This window comes from Taudactylus pleione, unplaced genomic scaffold (genome assembly GCF_031769625.1).
Source record: "Taudactylus pleione unplaced genomic scaffold, aTauple2 ptg000400l, whole genome shotgun sequence".
In the NCBI taxonomy this organism is placed as follows: Eukaryota; Metazoa; Chordata; class Amphibia; order Anura; family Myobatrachidae; genus Taudactylus; species Taudactylus pleione.
Genome location: NW_028284802.1, coordinates 5,482,445 through 5,504,040, shown reverse-complemented (window position 1 = coordinate 5,504,040; position 21,596 = coordinate 5,482,445). Strand labels below are relative to the sequence as shown.

General features: G+C 46.6%; 1 protein-coding gene across 1 annotated transcript in view; it reads right to left on the bottom strand.

Moving 5' to 3' along the window:
• Window positions 1-5,331: 5,331 nt before the first annotated feature.
• The window catches only part of LOC148506597 (proteasome subunit beta type-7-like), a 33,485-nt gene continuing 17,220 nt past the window's right edge, over window positions 5,332-21,596 (bottom strand). The window contains exons 5-8 of the mRNA XM_088446562.1: window positions 15,495-15,610; window positions 13,849-13,907; window positions 11,844-11,995; window positions 5,332-5,832 (exon numbers count right to left, since the gene is read on the bottom strand). Coding sequence (XP_088302688.1) covers window positions 5,727-5,832; window positions 11,844-11,995; window positions 13,849-13,907; window positions 15,495-15,610 — 433 coding nt within the window. The 3' untranslated portion in view covers window positions 5,332-5,726. The remainder of the gene's footprint in view (window positions 5,833-11,843; window positions 11,996-13,848; window positions 13,908-15,494; window positions 15,611-21,596) is intronic.

Sequence of the window (21,596 nt, the reverse complement as noted above, 5' to 3'; positions counted from 1 at the left end):
TGAAAGGATACTGCTTTGGGACATCCCCAAGGTATCCTGTGGATACCCTATGGACCCTGAAGTAGAAAATATGAGATATGGTAAGAACTTACCCTTGTTATCTCTATTTCTATGAAGTCCATAGGGTTATACAGGACTCCCGCCCTGTCGCACCTCTACTGCAGATGGGCTTTTTTCTGGTCACCGGTTTTTCCGTCTCCTACTGGTGAGAATGTGATTCTTGTGTGTTCCAGACTTTCTTCTCTCTCTTTCTTCTCCTCCTCCGGCCTATGGCTTGTTACGTAACTGATTTGCCTTGGCTCAGGGGCGGGGTATAGGAGAGGGACCCCAGTGCATCCTGGGAGGCTGAAAAATTAACTCTGAGGTGCCCGATGTCTGCCGCCATCGCCTATACCCCAACGTATCCTGTGGAACCCTATGGACTTCGTAGAAATAGCGATAACTAGGGTAAGTTCTTACCATATCTCATTTTATATATATATATATATATATATCTTCCAAATCGTTCAGGAGGGCACTCTAAAAGACTTATTTTAAAGTCTACTTTATTTAGTATTTGTGATAAACACTAATTAAAGAGCTTTTTTATTTGTATAAGATTTGGTGATCAGAGAGTGATGTCACACTAAATGTCGTAACCCAGAAAAGATCCTGAGTCTTAAAGGGATATACTGTCACTCCTATATGAATGGCAGATTTAGAGCCTTGTATTTGATGTGCACTCAACATATAAAACATACAATGTTAAAATCTTTTGCAGTTTATTAAAACAAATAGCTTTTTTTTTTTTACATTATATATCTCAAAATAAAATCTTCATCATTGTTACATGCAGTTTTAGTTGGTAAATCTGTTCCCACTTAGTAGATGGAAAATACCACCTTTTGTACCACCCTACATGGGGGTGTGAGCGCGTAACATATCGTGGTATACAGCTCTGTGGGATACAGACTATTTTTTAACCAACGCGTTTCGTCAGTTGATTTTATCAGGGATAGTGCGGTACTAGGAATTCTAGTACCATCTTCACTTCTTAATAAATCACTTCAGTGGTGAGAATATATCACTTCAATGGTAGGAAATAGGTCATTGGTGGCATATAACTCTCAACATCATCTGATATAAACGATTTTAACCGATGGAGTGTAATCTGACAATCCAATGTGTGCAGTGTGGCAACCAGACAATGAATATACTGTATATATTTATGAATAATGAGATACGGCACTGTTACGTGCAAAACATATATGATTAAATTGAAGTGCAATATATAAGTGACTTCAATTTTAAAAGTGACTTTAAATTAATTAATGGTGTCCTCTTCGTGGAGTCCTCATCTGGTCCTCTTTGGTAGGTATTCGGACAGGCAGATGTCCATAAAATATACTTACTGACTTTATGCTTCTCCTCTCCGGGAGAAGCCCGACGAGGAGATGCAGCTGCCATTTCGGCGGCGAGACCACTCTCTTAAAGGGGTCTATTTACTAAGCCTTGGATGGAGATAAAGTCGACGCAGACAAAGTACCAGCCAACCAGCTCCTAAATGTCATTTTTCAAACAGCCTGTCATGTGGCAGTTAGGAGCTGATTGGCTGGTACTTTATCTCCGTTTACTTTATCTCCATCCAAGGCTTAGTAAATAGACCCCCTAAGTCATTAGGTCTCGCCCCGTCATGGCAAAATGTGCGAATTGTGCATCTTAGCCCCACTCGCCCTCCCTACGGAGTCGCAATTCCCGCTAATTAACTCCCCATCCTGCGCACTTCATTAGGAAGTGAGCAGGATGTGGTAGATCCACCCATTCTTCCGGGGGTCTGGGGGAGTACCCAAAAAATGTGGACTCTTCTGCACTTTCCAGGCGAGTAGGTAAATACGCTATAAAATATGATATCACTGAATGTAGTCAGGAATTCATACGGCTTAGATTAGGTCATATGCAGTTTAATCCCAAATTACAGAAAATGAAGACACACATGCATAGAGGGGAGAGTTCTCAGATATTGGACAGAGGTAAAGTACCAACCAATCAGCTTCTAACTGACTGTGCTAGAAAAATGACAGAAGCTGATTGGTTTGTACGTTATCTCCACTTTAACTCTCTACAAGATTTGATCAATCTCCCCCACTGTGTAATATTGTTTCATTAAAATATTTAAAAATATGCGTGCAATTAGATAAAAGAGTATTTACTTATCTCAAAATGACAAAAGCCCTGATTAAAGTGCCCAACGGACTGCGTTTCGTCCATAGGAATTCTTACGTTTTATCCTTTTAAATTATTGCTGTAAATTTACGGGCTAAATTGGCAAAATCTTGCATTTACTGTATAACAAGGAAGGCAATGGGAGCAGAGCTAGGTAATGCAAAGGTAGTAGAATTAGAAGGAATGGAGGTAAGCTTGATTGAAGAGATGAGTCTAAAGCCGCGTATCCATTAGGCGATTTTAATGAGCAATTGAACGATTATGACATAGAAATCGTTCAATCGCTCATTAATCGTGCACTATAATGTCGGAAACAACTAGCGATGCGCGCTCCCGCAGGTCATTTTCGACATCAATCATCGCCTGAACATGCCGGTCAATCTGCCGATGTCGACAGATTGGCCATGTTCAGGGACGAGGGAGGGTGACTACACTGAACGACATATCATTCAGTGTAGGCACTACAGGGGATCAGGAACGACTGTACGATTACGATGTTGTAATCATACTGTCTTTCCATAGTCGGAAAGTGGATACGCAGCTTTAAGGGCACGTTCAGAGCCTAGGTGACACTCTACTTGGGCTGGAGGCAGGCATTGCAGAGGCTGGGTGCAGCACGGGAGAAATCCTGAAGCATACTTACCTACTCTCCTGGAAGGTGCGGGAGATTGACGATGTTTCTGGTAGACCTACTAGAGTATTATCTCCTATAGATAATACTGGGAATTGCGATTCTGCAGGGAGATGGCGGCAGGGCTAAAATGCATCGTATCACGCCGTTTTAGCTCCTACCCATGGACCCGTGATTCACAGCATTTTGCCAAGACAGGTGAGGCCAAATGACGCAGAGAGTCCGGCCCTGTCCCCAAAGTGGTCAGCTGCAGCCCCTCTAAGGGCTCCTCCCGGAGAGGAGAAACATAAAGTCGGTAAGTATGTCCTGAAGACTTAGTTGAGTTGGGGGGAGGAGGCGGTCTCCTCAGGGCAGAGTGGTCGGGAGAGAGTAAGTGAGGAAATGAGGCTGGAGAGATAGGGGGGAGAACACTGGCTTTGTAGGTAGGTGAGTAGCTTGGACTTGATTCTGTGCTTTTTGATTAGTCACAGAGATCCAAATTGCATTCTAATATCTATAATTATATACAGTGGGGTCTGTTGTATCCTTTTTCTACAGATTAACAGTATCGGCATCTTCCTATGCAGACAAAGTTTACATACATATATTGGCATCATTTGTGCGTATTAAATTAATTTTAAAGACAAACCTTTTACGTATTTGTGTGTATTCGTCAAGAAGAAAGTATGAGTCTTTTTTTATGGACAAAGGGGCTGATTCTGCAGAGGACGGAATTGCAAAGCTGCACACAAGCAGCTCTGCAATTCCGTCTTTGCAAATGTGCAAATGCAGCAAGAGGTGTCTGACACCCCCCTGTATGACACCCCCCAGTCTGACACCCCCTGTATGACACCCCCCAGTCTGACACCCCCTGCTGCATTTGTGATCCCAGCTCTGTGACCAATGTCGCAGGCTGGGATAACAATGGCGACCATCACTTGTGAGGCCTGGAAACTGCATCCGTGGACGCAGATCCTGACCTTGCCACTCCATTTTCAGGAAACGCTGGCTGTCCCCGCACCGCCCAGCAAATGCCTTTGCCTGTCAATCAGACAGAGGAACAGCAGCAGCTGCATGCGATCACGCAGGATCCGGGAATCTACGTTCAGCATTGCTGAATCCGCTCCAAAGACAAGTTCATGTTACACACAAGAAACTGAGTGGTCACACAGAATCCGTCAGGATACCGTTATATTTGCTGGAATATTTTCTTTAATGAAATAAGCAGGTTCACAACAATGACACAGGAAAAGCTAAATTTCAGTCTAGCAATGAGCCTAACAATTAGTCACCTTCTTGTAGCAGTAATTAGTATGCAGAGAGCAGACCGGAAACGGCACTGGTATGTATTATTACAGTATGTTGTTCTCCCCTTATGATTTAATAACATACAGTAGTACAGGAACACTAAAACCTCTAACACTATCATTCAGTGTTTAGCCAATTTGCATGATTTCAGTGCTTTATTAATAATTTTGCCAGAACATACTACTTGGAGAATTGTGCAGGTTGAGTCTCCCATATACAAAAATTCCGAAATATGGCTGAGATAGTGACACCTTTGCTTTCTGATGGTTCAATCTACACAAACTTTGTTTAAAGCACAAAATTATTAAAAACATTGTATAGAATTACTTTCAGGCTGTGTGCATCAGGTCACGTGTATATGAAACATAAATGTATTCTGTAATGTATGCTAAAGAAGTGCTTGTATAGTGGATAGTGCTTAAATGTAATACCAGCAATAGTGAAACATACACACAATAACACTCAATACATATAACGTAGATAAATGTTTAAGCGCTTTCAGTGAAAAATGAAGTGTCCTGAAAAGGTTTCCCCATTAAGACGTGGGCGCTGGATACCAGGGTAAGTGGGATAAACTGACCCTACATTTCCCTGTGTAAGATCTCCGTGCGGGGGCTGGCTGTGTCCAGGCGGCTGCAGTATAATCAGCTGTATGACAATTCCGTCTGCCGCTTGTAATATCAGTGGGTCGCCGGAGCAGCATCTTTCTGCACTCTTCTGCCTGGTGGAAATCTGCCGTTCTCATGGAGAGGAATTCGCGCTCACTGGAATAGTGACATCAGGGGTAGTCTAAACACTACCGGATGAAACGCGTTGGTGTTTAGACTACCCCTGACGTCACTATTCCAGTGAGCGCGAATTCCTCTCCATGAGAACGGCAGATTTCCACCAGGCAGAAGAGTGCAGAAAGACGCTGCTCCGACGAGCCACTGATATTACAAGCGGCAGACGGAATTGTCATACAGCTGATTATACTGCAGCCGCCTGGACACAGCCAGCCCCCGCACGGAGAAGATCTTACACAGGGAAAGGTAGGGTCAGTTTATCCCACTTACCCTGGTATCCAGCGCCCACGTCTTAATGGGGAAACCTTTTCAGGACACTTCATTTTTCACTGAAAGCGCTTAAACATTTATCTACGTTATATGTATTGAGTGTTATTGTGTGTATGTTTCACTATTGCTGGTATTACATTTAAGCACTATCCACTATACAAGCGCTTCTTTAGCATACATTAACCCTTACCTGGCCAGTGATCTGGCCATTTAAAATAAAGCTGCTTATCACTGGGAGCGCATGATTCATTATTATATAAATGTATTCTGTGTTTAGACTTGGGACCCATCCCCTAGAAATCTCATGTATGCACATGTTCTAAAATACAGAAAAATCTGTTATCCAAATACTTCTGGTCTCAAGCGTTTTGGATATAGGAGACTCAACCTGTACTGCTAACAAAGCACAAATATGCGGCAACCAGTCAGCAATTAGCTTTCATTGTCTAACGTACATTACATCAATAAAAGCTAATGTCTGATTGGCTGGCCTTCTCTGGGTTATTTCTGCTTTGCATTTTGCCAGCATATAACTCTCCTCTCAGGGATGTTTATTCTGTTTCCATTACTTGCACGGTTTCTTCCACCAGCTCGTACCGGGTTATGCGTTCATCCAGTATGGCTGTGGTGCCCAACGGATAACGATAGGACGCCAACCTGGAATGACAGGAAGAAGCGTTATGTAGACTCATATAGATTGGTGTGGTAAAAAAGGTCGTTAGTATAAAGGTCGACTGGTTCTGAATGTCTACAGTAAAATGGCTGACATGGTTATTAAATGGACCATCATTCTGTAGACATGCATTGGTTGACATTTTAGCGTTAATGTTAAATGTCGACCTTTTGACTGTGTTGACTATTTAACCCTGTCGACCTAAATACGTGTCTACAGAATGATGGTCCACCTAATGACCAGGTTGACTTTTTTTACTGTCTTCATTCAGAATGTGTCGATTTTCTGAATGTTGACCTTTTTATTGTCAAACAAACTAAGCAGTTAATAACTGTAATTCCTGGCACTGAGATAAGGTTTATACACCTTCTGCATGTAAGGTCTAGTTAGGACCCCAAGATATTCATGCAGAAGGTTTATACACCTTCTGCATGTAAGGTCTAGTTAGGACCCCAAGATATTCATGCAGAAGGTTTATACACCTTCTGCATGTAAGGTCTAGTTAGGACCCCAAGATATTCATGCAGAAGGTTTATACACCTTCTGCATGTAAGGTCTAGTTAGAACCCCAAGATATTCATGCAGAAGGTTTATACACCTTCTGCATGTAAGGTCTAGTTAGGACCCCAAGATATTCATGCAGAAGGTTTATACACCTTCTGCATGTAAGGTCTAGTTAGGACCCCAAGATATTCATGCAGAAGGTTTATACACCTTCTGCATGTAAGGTCTAGTTAGGACCCCAAGATATTCATGCAGAAGGTTTATACACCTTCTGCATGTAAGGTCTAGTTAGAACCCCAAGATATTCATGCAGAAGGTTTATACACCTTCTGCATGTAAGGTCTAGTTAGGACCCCAAGATATTCATGCAGAAGGTTTATACACCTTCTGCATGTAAGGTCTAGTTAGGACCCCAAGATATTCATGCAGAAGGTTTATACACCTTCTGCATGTAAGGTCTAGTTAGGACCCCAAGATATTCTTCTAAACAGATTTGATGCAAATATATTTCTGCGCTAGATGTACAGTTCTTAATATATGTTAAATATACAATATTGCTCTCTATTATGTAGACAATTAAGGCTTGTTTGAATGTCACAAATAAATATTTAATTATAAAATATTAGCACAAAACATATGGCATTTATACATACAACATTTGCGATGCTAAAAAAGTAACTAATTGCGCCTATTGCGACCTCTTGGTATATATATGTATGTGATAATCACAGATAGCTTCAAAAATAAAAACTTCAAAAATAGAAAGTTTTTTCATAAATTCCTTAGAGTATTAAAGTTTAAACAGCTTTTGTTACTTTGTAACATTTGGTTCATATATATATATATAAGTATCCATTAGAAAGCATGTGGCAATTTGTTCCCACTTCAGCAGCCTCACAGATGAGCCAGCAAGCCTGTCACTAATAGCTGAATAATGTGTGGATACAATCCATGAACACTGCGTCCCAGCAGTTCACTAGTGAGCTTGCATGCTCTGCCGTTAAATGATGTGTATTACCTCAGTCTTATAGTAAGGAATATTCAGACTCAATTAGATTGGTGTGGTAAAAAAGTTTGTTTGTATAAAGGTCGACTGGTTCTGAATGTCGACAGTAAAAAGGTTGATATGGTCATTAGATGGAGTATCATTCTGTAGACATGCATTGGTTGATATTTTAGCGTCAATGTTAAATGTCGACCTTTTGACTGCGTTGACCATTTAACCCTGTCGACCTAAATACGTGTCTGCAGAATGATGGTCGACCTAATGACCAGGTTGACCTTTTAACTGTTGACATTCAGAATGTGTTGATCTTCTGAATGTCGACCTTTTTATTGTCGATCAATCGACCGGTATCCATTTAGTCAGATATACAGCACATCGCACCTATAACTTATATACACAGGGACACATATAATTGTATCAAACGCTTTCATTATGTACTGTATATTGTTTAGGGGGGAAAATTTTATCCCTAAATATTTATTGGGAAAAGAAGTAGGATGTGGAGCTCGTTGTGTGTGACTGATGGTCGGGGGCCTCACATAACTTCTCTATGCTTTTGCCGACCCTGCTCCCTCTAACTCACAGGAGGATATTTACGAGGCGCACAGTGACTCCTGCGGGGCGGCACCGGCTTTGGACCCGCTGTTTCAGCCAACACTTCCATAGAGGCGCTTGGATTTATGAGCACGATGTTACTTCCGTATATTGGGCCTGATTCACAGAGGCATTGTCGATGTTTATGCAGATTGAGTGATTGTTTGCCATTGTGTATTCATGTAAGTCGCACTGCCCACGTGCATCAATTTTTATGCGGTTACGTTCGCATCGGAGGACTCACAAAGTGAGTGACATGTGGTCAGTGTTTGGAAGAGGTAACGGGGGATGGATAGGTGCAAACTCAGGCGTGTCTGACCGTTTAAACGCCGTTTGATGGGCGAACATAAATCAGTCGTTGCGATCGGTTTTGCAGTATGAGAGCGCTCTGCATGTCAGGAGAGACGCAGTGTTTGCAGCTGGTCAATCTTGACTTACATGTACCGATGTTTATGCAGGAGCGTGACGTCGGATAGCTATGAGAAGGCAGCGGTGGGCGTCCTTAGGTCTGGGGTAAGATTTGGAAGCGTCAGCATATTTTCACAGCTGTGTTCCATGCGAAATCGTAGTTGCGATAGCATTACCATCCGTCTCTGTATCAGGCCAATTGGCAGCTAGAGTTTTTTTCTTTTACTTTTTACGCCTTTTAGTACATATGTACATACAAGTGCACTGGAGGAAGGCCCGGGGCACACAGGTGTAAATCCAAGGCATTATATTGGGAGGGCCTTTAGTAAATAATCTCCTCAGTCTATGGCTTCTTGTTTGTTTTAGTTCCCTACCTCACTTCATGATACTGGCCTGTCAGAGGCCAACATGACATATGTATCAGATCAGCTGAATGATCATTGCCTCCCTCACATACTAATTTCCTGAAACAATCTGTGCTGCTGTGAGTGTTTTGATGATATAACTGACAGTCTAGCATCACCACCATTAAAATGGCTGCAAACAGATAAGGAGTTGAAGAATGAATGCTATACGTGCCCTGATACTCTCACCTATAGTCATTACAAATGATATATTCATTGGTATCTGCTTATTTATATAGTGATTTCCAGAAAACAATCCCTGCTCGTTCAGACAAGAGATACCACAGATTTGCTGTTGCGTTATACATGGAACAAGTCCAGAAATATCGGGAAGTGAAGAGGGCGCAGTGTACTGTACCGTAAGTAGTACCTAAATCATATACATTAAATGCATAAATTGACCACAGAGTAAATATTCAAGTGCTATTTAATATAGCTCAAGCAATAAACATAAAAATGAATGAGCATATAAAAATTATATAGGTGAATAAAATCGCCAGAGCATAGATCACGATGCAATCGGTCACAAGGAGCGTGCCTGCAGTTGCACAGGGGGAGATGTACTAATGTTGCGTATCCACTAAACGATATCACTACATGAGCGATATCGTTTAGTGTGTCCCTGGCAGTGGTGTGCTCAGTGGGCCTAATTCAGACCCGCTCGGGAGCGAAGGACGCTCGCAAGCGGGTCGATGGTGCCCGAATGCGCATGCGCACGACGGAGGGAGCTCCGTCGTGTGCATGCGCGAGACCCGGCGAGCGACGAGGAATCTGTCGCACGGGGTCTCGCACCAAAGGGGGCGTGCTGTCGATGGTGAGTGACAGCACGCCCCCTTTGGTGGGCGTGCCGGGGGCGTGGCTGCCAGACAGAGGCGTTCCCATGGGAACGCCTACCGTCTGGGGCCGGCCCCACTGACATCAGTAATGATGTCAGTGGGAGTGATTTTGGCTCTGATAGAGCCAAAATCACTCCAGGGCTTGCGGCAGCGAGACCCTACCGCAGGGTGTCGTCGCAATCCCGATGGTCGCGATGGTCTTGACCATCGCGACCATCATCATGGATGCTCGCTATAGCTGTGGGTGGTAACCCACAGCTATGCGAGCGTCCAAGAGTCCGCTCCATTTTTAGGGAGAAGGGCCCTGATTCAGAGCGAGCGCTCTGGTCAGAGTGTTCGGCTCTGAATCAGGCCCAGTGTCCTTAACATTGAGCACACACACTGAACAATATCATCAACTAGGAGTGAGTATTTCTAGATTGAATAAGTTACCAGATCTGGTGTGAGGTACGGGATCCTTCCTGGGCAACGATTTGTAGCACAGTGAGAAAATCCAGATGTGTGTCTGCCTCTTGGCTGCAGCCTGTGCAGACCCGTGTGTGGGAGGTGGGCTCGGCTGCAGCATGTGCAGACCCGTGTGTGGGAGGTGGGCGTGGCTGCGGCCTGTGCAGACCCATGTGTGGGAGGTGGGCGTGGCTGCGGCCTGTGCAGACCCGTGTGTGGGAGGTGGGCGTGGCTGCAGCCTGTGCAGACCCGTGTGTGAGAGGTGGGCGTGGCTGCAGCCTGTGCAGACCCGTATGTGGGAGGCGGGGGTGGCTGCAGCCTGTGCAGACCTATGTGTGGGCGTGGCTGCAGCCTGTGCAGACCCATGTGTGGGAGGTGGGCGTGGCTGCGGCCTGTGCAGACCCATGTGTGGGAGGTGGGCTTAGCTGCAGCATGTGCAGACCTGTGTGTGGGAGGTGGGCGTGGCTGCAGCCTGTGCAGTCCCATGTGTGGGCGGTGGCTGTGGCCTGTGCAGACCCGTGTGTGGGAGGTGGGCTCGGCTGCAGCATGTGCAGACCCGTGTTTGGGAAGTGGGCGTGGCTGTGGCCTGTGCAGTCCCGTGTGGGAGGTGGGCGTGGCTGCAGCCTGTGCAGACCCGTGTGTGGGAGGTGGGCGTGGCTGCGGCCTGTGCAGACCCGTGTGTGGGAGGTGGGCGTGGCTGTGGCCTGTGCAGACCCATGTGTGGGAGGTGGGCATGGCTGCAGCCTGTGCAGTCCCGTGTGGAAGGTGGGCGTGGCTGCGGCCTGTGCAGACCCGTGTGTGGGAGGTGGGCGTGGCTGCGGCCTGTGCAGACCCGTGTGTGGGAGGTGGGCGTGGCTGCAGCCTGTGCAGACCCGTGTGTGGGAGGTGGGCTTGGCTGCAGCCTGTGCAGACCCGTGTGTGGGAGGTGGGCGTGGCTGCAGCCTGTGCAGACCCGTGTGTGGGAGGTGGGCGTGGCTGCGGCCTGTGCAGACCCGTGTGTGGGCGGTTGGCGTCACGATAGAAAACCAGAGAGCCTAAAGTGTAAGGGGCCAATAATCAGTGTGGATGAGAATCCTGTAGGGAGATATCACTAGGAGTAGGAATCGACAGGGACCTTGGACCCTTTATGTGCAGAGTCACTATATCCAAAATCAGGGAGGAGATATAGGAATCAAACTTCTCAGGTATACCCCAAATGGTGAGTCCGCCTAAACGCATTTTCACTTGATATACCAGCTTCATCAGAGGCAAATGTAAAGTCCATGTCTATAAATACCCTGAGTAATTGGCAGTGGCGGCTCTGGAGATGGGGCAGCAGCGCATTCCAAAATTCAAATAGGCGAGCCACACCAACTGCCACCCTAAATGCTGCCAAACATCGCCGGAGGGACTCACTGGCAGTTGGTGTGGCTCCTCTATTTGAATTTTGAATTGTGCTGCAGCCCCACCCCTGGAGCCATCACTGGCAATTGGTAAAGAGGTTCCACTTGTATAGGGGGCGGTGCCTCCATTAATCAGGTGCATATTCATATATTTAGTGAATATCAGCTGCTCAATCCACATAGGAAGCAATCACAAGTCCATGAATATACAGCAGCCACACTGATCCCTTTGCCAAGACGTAAATGCTATTTACACAGACAGCAGCGCTAGGCAGAGGTCGGAGGCTACACAACATACAGGATACATTGCAAAATGTTATCTGGATACTTTTGGGTGATGGCTCGGCTGTAAGATTGTAGATTCCTATACAGAGAGCTGGTTATATCTAACTGCTAATGGGACAGGGAGGGCGTTACCTTTTCCCCTTGGTCTCGGTTTGCGTGTAACCTCTCAGCACTTGCGCTCCCCCACGTTTAATCACGCATAGATCCACGCCACTGCCAGATCCCAGGTCACACATGATGCCGGAATTAATGGCATCCGTCACCAGCTGCTTCCCTTCCTCCAGCTGTGAGGGAGAGCAGAGGACATGTTAGGAGGACAGTGATGATGAGCAGACTCACAGAATAGGGTAACTACAGATATCGTCAAATATATTTCTGATGGTAAAATCATGCAGGTTCTATAAAGGCACCCGCCAAATATTCCTGATGGAAACAACAGGACACACTAGGAGGTATATTTAGTAAAGTGCAGGGTTTTAGAAGTGGAGGTATTGCCCATAGCAACCGATCAGATTCTACTTTGCATTTATTTAGCAGATAATAGCTAGAGTCTGATTGGTTGCTATTACTCTACTTCTAAAAATTCTCACTTTAGTAAATATACTCCTAAGTCTCCAGTCCCCTTCTACCACACCACACCAATTTGTACCACTGCTTTGCCCATTTGATTTCCACCTCACGTAGGCGAAGCAGACCTCCCCAATGAAGCGGGTTGACCGGCTCCTCGTTAAGTCGTGTTCCCTCTATTATTAAAAAATAATCTTGTGCCTTGTGATTGGCTTGGGCAAATACACGCAAACAGTATGATTGACGTAATAAAACCAGGGGGGGCGTGGCTTCATCCGCTTGTTAAAAGTTGCATTAAAAATACCATGCGTGCCATTGAGGGGGGAGGGCACTCCTCTTCAACTAGGGCTGTCATGGACACCCAGACAATCCAGGTATGGGTAATTAGTACCTGCCCCAAGCCCATCTCAGTGCCCCTGAACCCAAGCTAGGGACGGCATCGACCATCGATAGTTAACAAGCATAGATGGTTAACTACCGATGGCTGATTGTTTTGCCATCGATGGTAGACATCCAGTGGTTCTCTGCCATTGATGGCAGACTTGGCCCCAATGGCTTTATTCTTTTTCAGTCAGCACTGAGATTAGCCCCTGCCCCCGGCATTCCACTAACCCCATCCCCAATTCAAATTGGCCCGTGGGCCGTCGTGCTCCCCCAGCAGCGGTGGCCATTGAAGTTCACCATAGATGGTGTAGTACCATCGACGGTAATCACTGATAGAACCGTTGATGGACAGCCTACCAAAGGCCACCCCTAACCCAAGCTCTGAAGCTGAGCTCGATGAATTTGCCAATTTCTCAGTCCCATAGACTCCTAATGGGACTGTTGTGCTGGTCGAAAATAGAGGTACTGCAGCAGATCTCTGAACCACGAAAGTGTAAAATTAGAGCACATGTATTTTCATACCAAAGTGACAGCATTGGCAATAAGGGAATATGACGTAAGGGCATGAGTGAACATGAAGTAAGGGCATGAGTGAACCTACTTTTGGACCAACATGCCAAGCAAGATTACTTATTTTGATTAGATACAGCCAGGGGCATCGTAACGATGTTATGTTGGGGGGGGCAACATAAAATCTTTCCGGTGACCGCTCCCCCTCTTCCCTCCCTCACCCGAGTGGCGGCCGCCAACGGCCAGGGGCTGTGCTTTCTAGCAATAGGCTGCACGGCCCCTGCACCGCACGGAAGAAGAAGGTGTAATGTGCAGTGTTTTAACTTAAAGCCCGCACATTACTCCTAGGGGCCTTGCAGCCTATTGCCATAAAGCACAGCCCATGACCGTACACGGCCGCCGCTCCTTTAAAAAGTTTTGGGGGGGGGGGAGATCCCATGGATACAGCGACAGAAGCAGTATCACAGTGGGGTTCCTTACTTTGCCTGGCATTGCATGCAGTGGGGCTTTCAGCCTCCAAACAGCAGATTAGTAAATACGGCGGTTTGGCACAGAAAGCCGCATGCAACATACGTATGTCGGTTTACAAACCGCACACAAAACTGCTGCTTAGTAAATCTCCCCCTTTGTCTCTTTACATTGCAGGTAAACACAGGGGAAATAATTATGCTCTTACCCCCATATTGGGTTTGAAGCGATCTTCTAGGACAGCAATAGCTGCACTTGCACCAGATCCTAGAAAAAGAGACAAAACGTGGGTAAGAAATGATCAAATAGTGCACCAAGCAGAATTCTTATATAACATACATGTATTAGGCTGGCATCCAGTCAGATAGCAATAACATTGTCTAATAGAACAGTGTTGTGTCTGACGTGCAATCTGTTGGGTGTGAGTATTCAGCATCCATGTGAACCAATGGGGACTGTTCGTAGAAAACAAATTAAGCCAATCAGATCACCGTCATTAGGACATAGCATGCTTCTGATTGGTAGAGGGAATCTCTTGTGATGTTAGGGGCAGGTCCTATATCAGTAGGTAGTTCTATGCGCTATCATATGCTAATGAGATTGCTGATAGGCAAAGCATGACCAGTATTCCCGAGAAGGGGAGGAGAATCACAGTAAGCACAATAGCAATATCTATTATGTGGGAAAAAAACAACATATTGGCAGAAACTTTACAACTGTTGATTTTCATTTTTCAATCATAGAACTTTAAACAAATTCATTTGGATGGCATTAGGGGAGTTCTGTTAAACAGGATAATATCACCTGCCACCTGCGCTACCCCAGTCTTCCAATGAGGCGGATCTGGTGTAACCTGTAATGGACTTGAACAAAGAATACTCTCATTCCAGACTGGGCTTTTATTAACCTGAGCTTCTAAATCTGATGAATGAAAATTTACTGGCCTCAACAACTCTACCAGAGGTTTGATAAAAAGACTACTGGAGAAAGAGAGAGGATCGCCTGTCTGTAGGTAATCATCTGGTAGAGTAATGGTGCATACACACGGTCCGATAAAAAAGACGATATAAACGATAACGAGATCGTCCTTTTTTTTAACCCCATCCAACAACCAAACGATGGTCGATGCGCGGGCATGGATGGTCGATATCGATATCGACTATCGCCCGTGCATGCAGGCCAACCTGGTCGATATCGACCAGGTTAGCCTGATTACTATAGGGACCTGCGATCGTTGATCGTGACTCGTTATGTTGTTTGGGGGTTGGTGCATGTTGCTGGAAGATCGACATCGAACATCCAGCTCATGCAGGATGATCAGACAACGATATCTGATCGTTGTCTGATTATCCCGTGTGTATTGGCCATAAGGCTCTGGCAGGCTTATGAAGTCATTTGTAAAGAGGCTAGAAATGGGCATCGATGTTTAACAAACATCAATGGCTAACCACCGATGGTCGATGGTTTTGCTATCAATGTCGGAGATCCAATGGTTCACCGCCATCGATTACACAGAGCCAAGTAATGTATTTTTTTTTCTTCCATGTACTGGGACACGGAGCTTAGCTCCACCCCTGACATGCGAAGCTTCGTCTCCACGTTCAGGCATTGGTTGGCTGCCTAGCCGGTATTAGAGCAGGTATGACCTGTAGAAGAAACCATCATCGGTAGAAGAAACCATCAATGGTTCACAGCCAATGGTTTCATACCATAGATGTCAACCACCAGTGAAGCCATTGATGGTTAACCTACTGATGGCCATCCCTAAAAGAGGCTAGCCTATAAGATATAAAAGAATGGAGCACTCCTAGCCATAATATTATGAGGACAGAGGGACATAGAGCTGCCTCTCACCCAGAGCCGTGAAAGGTATGGTGTCTGTGGATCCATGTGGAAAGACACTGTAGAGATGGGGGCCGTGAAAGTCGGTTCCTCCGATGATAATAGATGCCCCTATGTGACCCTGGTATCTGAGAAACAAAACAAAATGAAAGAGTGAAATGTTGTATAGCAAAAAAAAAAAATCCTTATATCAAACTAGTTTTTATCTAGAGACGTATAATGATCCATGTATAATATTATGTACAATGATCCATGTATAATATTATGTATAATGATTCCATGTATTATAATATGTATAATGATTCCATGTATAATAATATTATGTATAATGATCCATATGTAATATTATGTATAATGATCCATGTATAATATTATGTATAATGATTCCATGTATAATATTATGTCTAATGATTCCATGTATAATAATATTATGTATAATGATCCATGTGTAATATTATGTATAATGATGCCATGTATAATAATATTTTGTATAATGATTCCATGTATAATAATATTATGTATAATGATGCCATGTATAATAATATTATGTATAATGATGCCATGTACAGTATATCGTGTATAATGATTCCATGTATAATATTGCGTATAATTATGCCATGTACAGTATAATATCATGTATAATGATTCCATGTATAATAATATTATGTATAATGATGCCATGTACAGTATAATATAATGTATAATGTTTCCATGTATAACAATATTATGTATAATGATGCCATGTATAATAATATTATGTATAATGATCCATGTGTAATATTATGTAGGATTAAGAGACTCTGGGGCCTCAATAACTGTTGTGAGCCCCTGCCTTATTGATCCTGCCACAGTACTGCCAGGTCGTACTGCCAAAGTGACCGTGGCAGGCGGAATGGAGCGAGAGGTACCTGTGGCGAGACTCTACCTGGACTGGGGAGCTGGCTCAGAGTTTAGAGATGTTACCGTCATGGATGGCCTTCCAACCGATGTGGTCCTGGGGAATGACCTTGGTGGTGGAATCGTTACCATGTTTGCTGACGTCATTGCCCGGAGTCAAGTTTCAGGATCACAGTCTACAACATCTGCACCAGAGCAGCCAAGCTCAGAGGAAAAGACTACAGCGGCTAGACAACTGCCAGCGCAGCTTACCACAGCATCAACCAGCCCAGAGGAAAAGATTACAGTGGCTAGATCAGCACATCTACCCAGCATGCCTTTTGCCTCCGGTATGCCTACGTCCCCTAGCAACGCAGAGAATGTTGGTTCTGGCTCATTGGATCCTGTGGGGTTGCCCAGTGATGTTCCTGTCCCTAGTGGTTTGCCAGCTCCGGCGGTGAGTATGAGTGACCACACTGACTTCCCTTTGACTGACCCTAGCGATCCCAACCCATATCCCCCTGTAGACTATATCTACTTAGAAGGAAGTGAGGGCCACCGACAGAAGTTCAGGGAAGCTCAGCTTGCTGACCCACATCTATCTGGAAGGCATATCGTGCCAAGCTGGCAGCGGCCTTTCAGGGATAGCGGCAGCGAGTGTGACCTGGTGGGAATGGTTAAGATACAGCGTAGCCAGGAAGGTTTACGGGGATAGGCCAGTTAGGGAGCAAGGTCCCCTGCTTGTGCCAAGTAGATCGGGGAAGACACGCAGCCTACCCGAGGTGGATGTCACACGGAGTTCAGAGGCTGGTGATCTGTCCGCCATCACTATGGAACAGGTAGTGGACGAGGTGGTGAGAAAAGGCATAGGTGACAGGGTAGGTTCCCCTAGTCATAGGTCGTTGGAGGAGGATGGTAGGGCAGGTCTGACAGGTAGTGCAGACAGATGCCAGGTGGAGATGAAAGAGGTGCAGTTTCCAGGGTATAGAGTGGAGGGAGACAGTGGTAGGCCTGAGACTGTCTGCTCACAACCCCAAGACAGGTGCTGACCTCAGACACTGTAAGGCCCTACGGACGAGTTGTCCCTTACCGTAGTACTGTAGTGACAACCCTTACAGAATTGACCAGGGAGGGACTTCCCAAGTCAGTGGACTGGATACCCGCTTGTGAGTTGGCATTCCAGTCATTGAAAGAGGCTCTGATACCAGCTCCAGTGCAGATGGCGCAATTTCAGGACCAGGACATTGTGGTACGAACTGATGCGTCATTGCACGGACTGGGAGCAGTACAGAGCCAGGAGGAGCCATATGGGCAGGAGCACCCTTTGGCTTGTTTTAGCAGGATACTGCTACGGTGGGAGGTGGGGTATGCCACAATTGGAACACAGTGGTTGGCAATTGTTTGGGCATTGGACCACCTTCAGCACTATGTGTGCGACTATCTCCCCAAAAGGGAAACTGACAGACTGTTGTGGTGGAGCCTTGGACTTCAGTATGACTATTTGGACATTGTGCACCGACAAGGAAAGGCCCACAGCAATATGGATGAACTGTCAAGGCCGGAGCCAAAGCCCCCCAGGTAGCTTCCCTGTACCCCCCAAGAGACTGCGGGACCAGGAGCCAAATCATTGGGACATGGCCCTCTGGTGGCCCGCTTGAGGGAGGGGGGGAGAAGTGTGGCCGGAGGCCGGCCCCACGTGTGGGATGGCGACGCGACCACGGCACTGTGCTGCGGCGCCATCTTTAAATGGACAACAGGCACTGGGCGCCATATTTAAAATATTTTAGCGGCGCTAGGCGCCGAGTGTTTTAAATGAAATGTTTCACCTGCCGCGGGCTGGACCCTGTGCTAGTGGCCGTGGCAGCGCTGCTACCTCCCCCTGGGAGACTGTTATTAAGTGCCGCAGCGGCTGAAGATGGGCTCCGGCGGCGGCAAGGTAATGTTAACCCCTCGACGTGCAGCGCCGGGGGGGGGGCTGGTGTAAGAGCCTCTCAGTGCTCCACTCTGGGGACTGGGAGCTTAGCTCCCAATGCCCCAGCACTACGTGACAGAAGGAAGCCACTGCAGCCGGGACGAGCGTCCCGGACTGCAAGGCAGAGTGGCCGCACGCTGGGGGCCTGGAGTGCTAGCTCCCGATACCCCAGTGTGGATGAGCACCAGGTGCAGCACGGCCTGGGCTGTGTGGGGGTGACTGCTGGGCATTAAAAGGCAGCTAGGCTAGGTGCTGCACTGTGGGGGGAAGTCCGGGCAAGCCGGGCCCCCGTGCGGCGGTGCAAGGCTAGGAGGTGCAGAGGGCTGGGGACCGGGAGCTTAGCTCCCGGCGCCTCCAGCTCTCCATGGGTTACCGCCAGTCACTCCGTGCCGGCTGCTTCCTGTGGCCAGGCAGCGGAGTGTACAATGAGCCACTGTAGCCGGGCCTGAGTCCCTGGGCTGCAGGGGCTAGGTGCTTGCATGCCGGGGGACAGGGAGAGCATGCTCCCTGGACCCCCAGCGCTGAGGAGAGCAGCTGAGAGCTGCTGGGGGAAAAGTACAGCTGCTGCAGCCAGGGCATGATCCCAGGCTGCAGAGCTAAAAGCCCTATGCTGGGGACTGGGAGCCTGGCTCCCAGTGTCCCAGCACGGCAGGGTTGGTTTGGTAAAGCCCCGCACTGGGCACAGTTAAAAGCACACCCCCTAGGTACATGTTAAATAAAATGTATATATTCAAGGTATAATTTTAAGTGTATAATTTAAAGAAAATTGCACTTACCTGTGGTCTGTGAAGGTCCAGGGGGATCCGGAGCTCTCTGTGGGCTGTTGGGTCCCCCAGCCTCCTCCCTAGGGGAATAAAATGTTCTCCTATGCAGCCTCATGCCTGGAAGTGGTATGAGGAGGTGCATAGGGAGCTGGCTAATGCAGCCAGCTAACTGTGGCAGGGAGCTAGAAATGAGCTTCCCTTCCGTGGCCAGGAAACCGTGCCCGGGGACCCTGCTTGCCCACCTCTGGAGCTGAGACTCAGGCAGGGTAGCAAGCTTGGTCCCTTAGCAGATTCCTGGAACTCCGTTTTCGGAGGGAGATCCTTATCTTCCCTGCTGTGTCCAGACGGAGCGGAGCCGTGGGTGTTGCCCAGCTCCGAGGATTAGCCCAGGCACAGGGGAGTCACCACTCCCCCTTGCCATAAGGGACAATGTTAAACGTGCATGTGGCTAGCACATGTACAGGTCATGCACTTATGATGATTGGTTGGAAACCACAGGGCGGGCTTACCCCCTGTGGAAATGTGTATTAGAGTGGCATAAAAGGAGGCTTCGTGCCTGGTAATATTGTACATCTTTGTAAATCCTTTGTGGAGAATTGCTGTTTGATTTTGTGTGATATTCCCCTTCAGGCGGAAGGGAGGGTCTTCTTTAAGACATTGAGCAATAAAATATCGTTTGCCTTTATTTCAATTGCCTCAACCCTGCGACAACAGAATTGCGCCAAACGCTATTCCGTTCTCCTGCTGTTCTGGGTAAGAGCTCAGCGTCTCCAAGTTCAAGCCCTCTGCCAAGCTACCGTGCAGACCTGGTCCATTGCGAGGGATCAGGTGGGAACAGCCGACACCAAACAGGAGGTGTGTCCGCAGCTAATCGAACGCATACGCAGCAGAAGCGGTTCCAGGTGCCAAGGTAGGAGCCTGAGGGTAACGTAAAAAGCGGTTCCAAACGCCAATGGTAGAGTTTGGTGGTGGCAGCATCGTTAAACGCCCACGTCGCAGTGGGAGGAGTCAGTGGCAGGCGGTCACTGACGGTGAGTGGGAGTCCAAAAGCGCTAATCCGTGACCAGGGCCGGCCTAGACGAAAGGCATCCGGTCACATTATATATAATGATTCCATGTATAATAATATTATGTATAATGATGCCATGTACAGTATATCATGTATAATGATTCCATGTATAATATTACGTATAATTATGCCATGTACAGTATAATATCGTGTATGATTCCATGTATAATATTATGTATAATGATGCCATGTACAGTATAATATAATGTATAATCAGTACCAGATTAAGGTCTATATGGGCCTGGAGCTGAATTTTTTGAAGGGCCTATAGTGTGCTGCTGCAGGAGGTATGCTCAGCATGGTGGGGGTGTGGCTACTGATATAGGGGTGTGGTCTGTGCCATTCCAGGCGCCCTGCTAGCCAGATGCTGGAGCTATGGGGCTGTGACAATGCCACCCACAGGGCTCTCTGCCCTGTGCGGCGGCACTAGTCGCACCGCCCTCCTTACGGTGCTGGCTAGAAGGAATATAAATTAGTGTTAGTACAGGAGTTCAGGGGCGGATTGAGAACTAAAAGTGGCCCTGGAAATTTTTTAAGAAGTGGCCTCATGTGGGTGGCTCCAAATCACCTGTAGGCGGGGTACCAAAACCAGAGTACAGTACATCACTATGTATGTGTATCTACAGTATCTTTCTTTCTATCTATCTATATAATCGAAGAGTATGTAAATTAAAAAAAAAGTGAATTATAATTAAAATGAGTACACATGATGTGTATGATGTCTCACTATTGCACCAATTATTACATGAAAGGTTGTAAAGCACCACTATATACACATGTACAACTCTCAGGGGCCTATTGATCAACACTAAAATAACATTTTTAAGGACATTTTCCTTAATTACCGTTATTTTAGTATTCATGAAGATACTGTACTTAACACAGGAGATATCACTGATATCTCCTGGTTAAATCTGCCTGCGTAAATGTCCACACTTCCCGTACATTAGTATGGGGATATAGAAATTAGGCTATTCATCAAATTCCGAAAATTATGTATTTTCGGAATTTGATGGTGTTACTATACGCCACTCTGAGGTGGCGTACAGTGGGTTACACTTCCCTGCTGTCAGCTGGGCAGGTCCTCCGCCGGCTCCCTCCATCACTCTGATCGCTTCTCAGGCTTCGTCTGCTGTGCTGTCACTGTGTTCTCCCGGCAGAACACAGTAAAGTTCAGAAAAAAAAAATGTTTTTTTTTTTTTTTTTCTAAACTTTACTGTGTTCTTCCGGGAGAAAACAATGTCAGCACAGCAGACGGAGCCTGAGGCGGCTGCAGCGGCCAAGTAAGTGGGGGACAGGGGGGAGGTGAGTTGAGGGGGGAGGGGGGATGGTTGATGGGGACAGAATTACCGCAGCTGTAGGCAGTGCTGCGCATGCGCTGGTTTTATGGATGTAACAGTGCGTGCGCAGCACAGATTCCAGCTGCGGTAAGT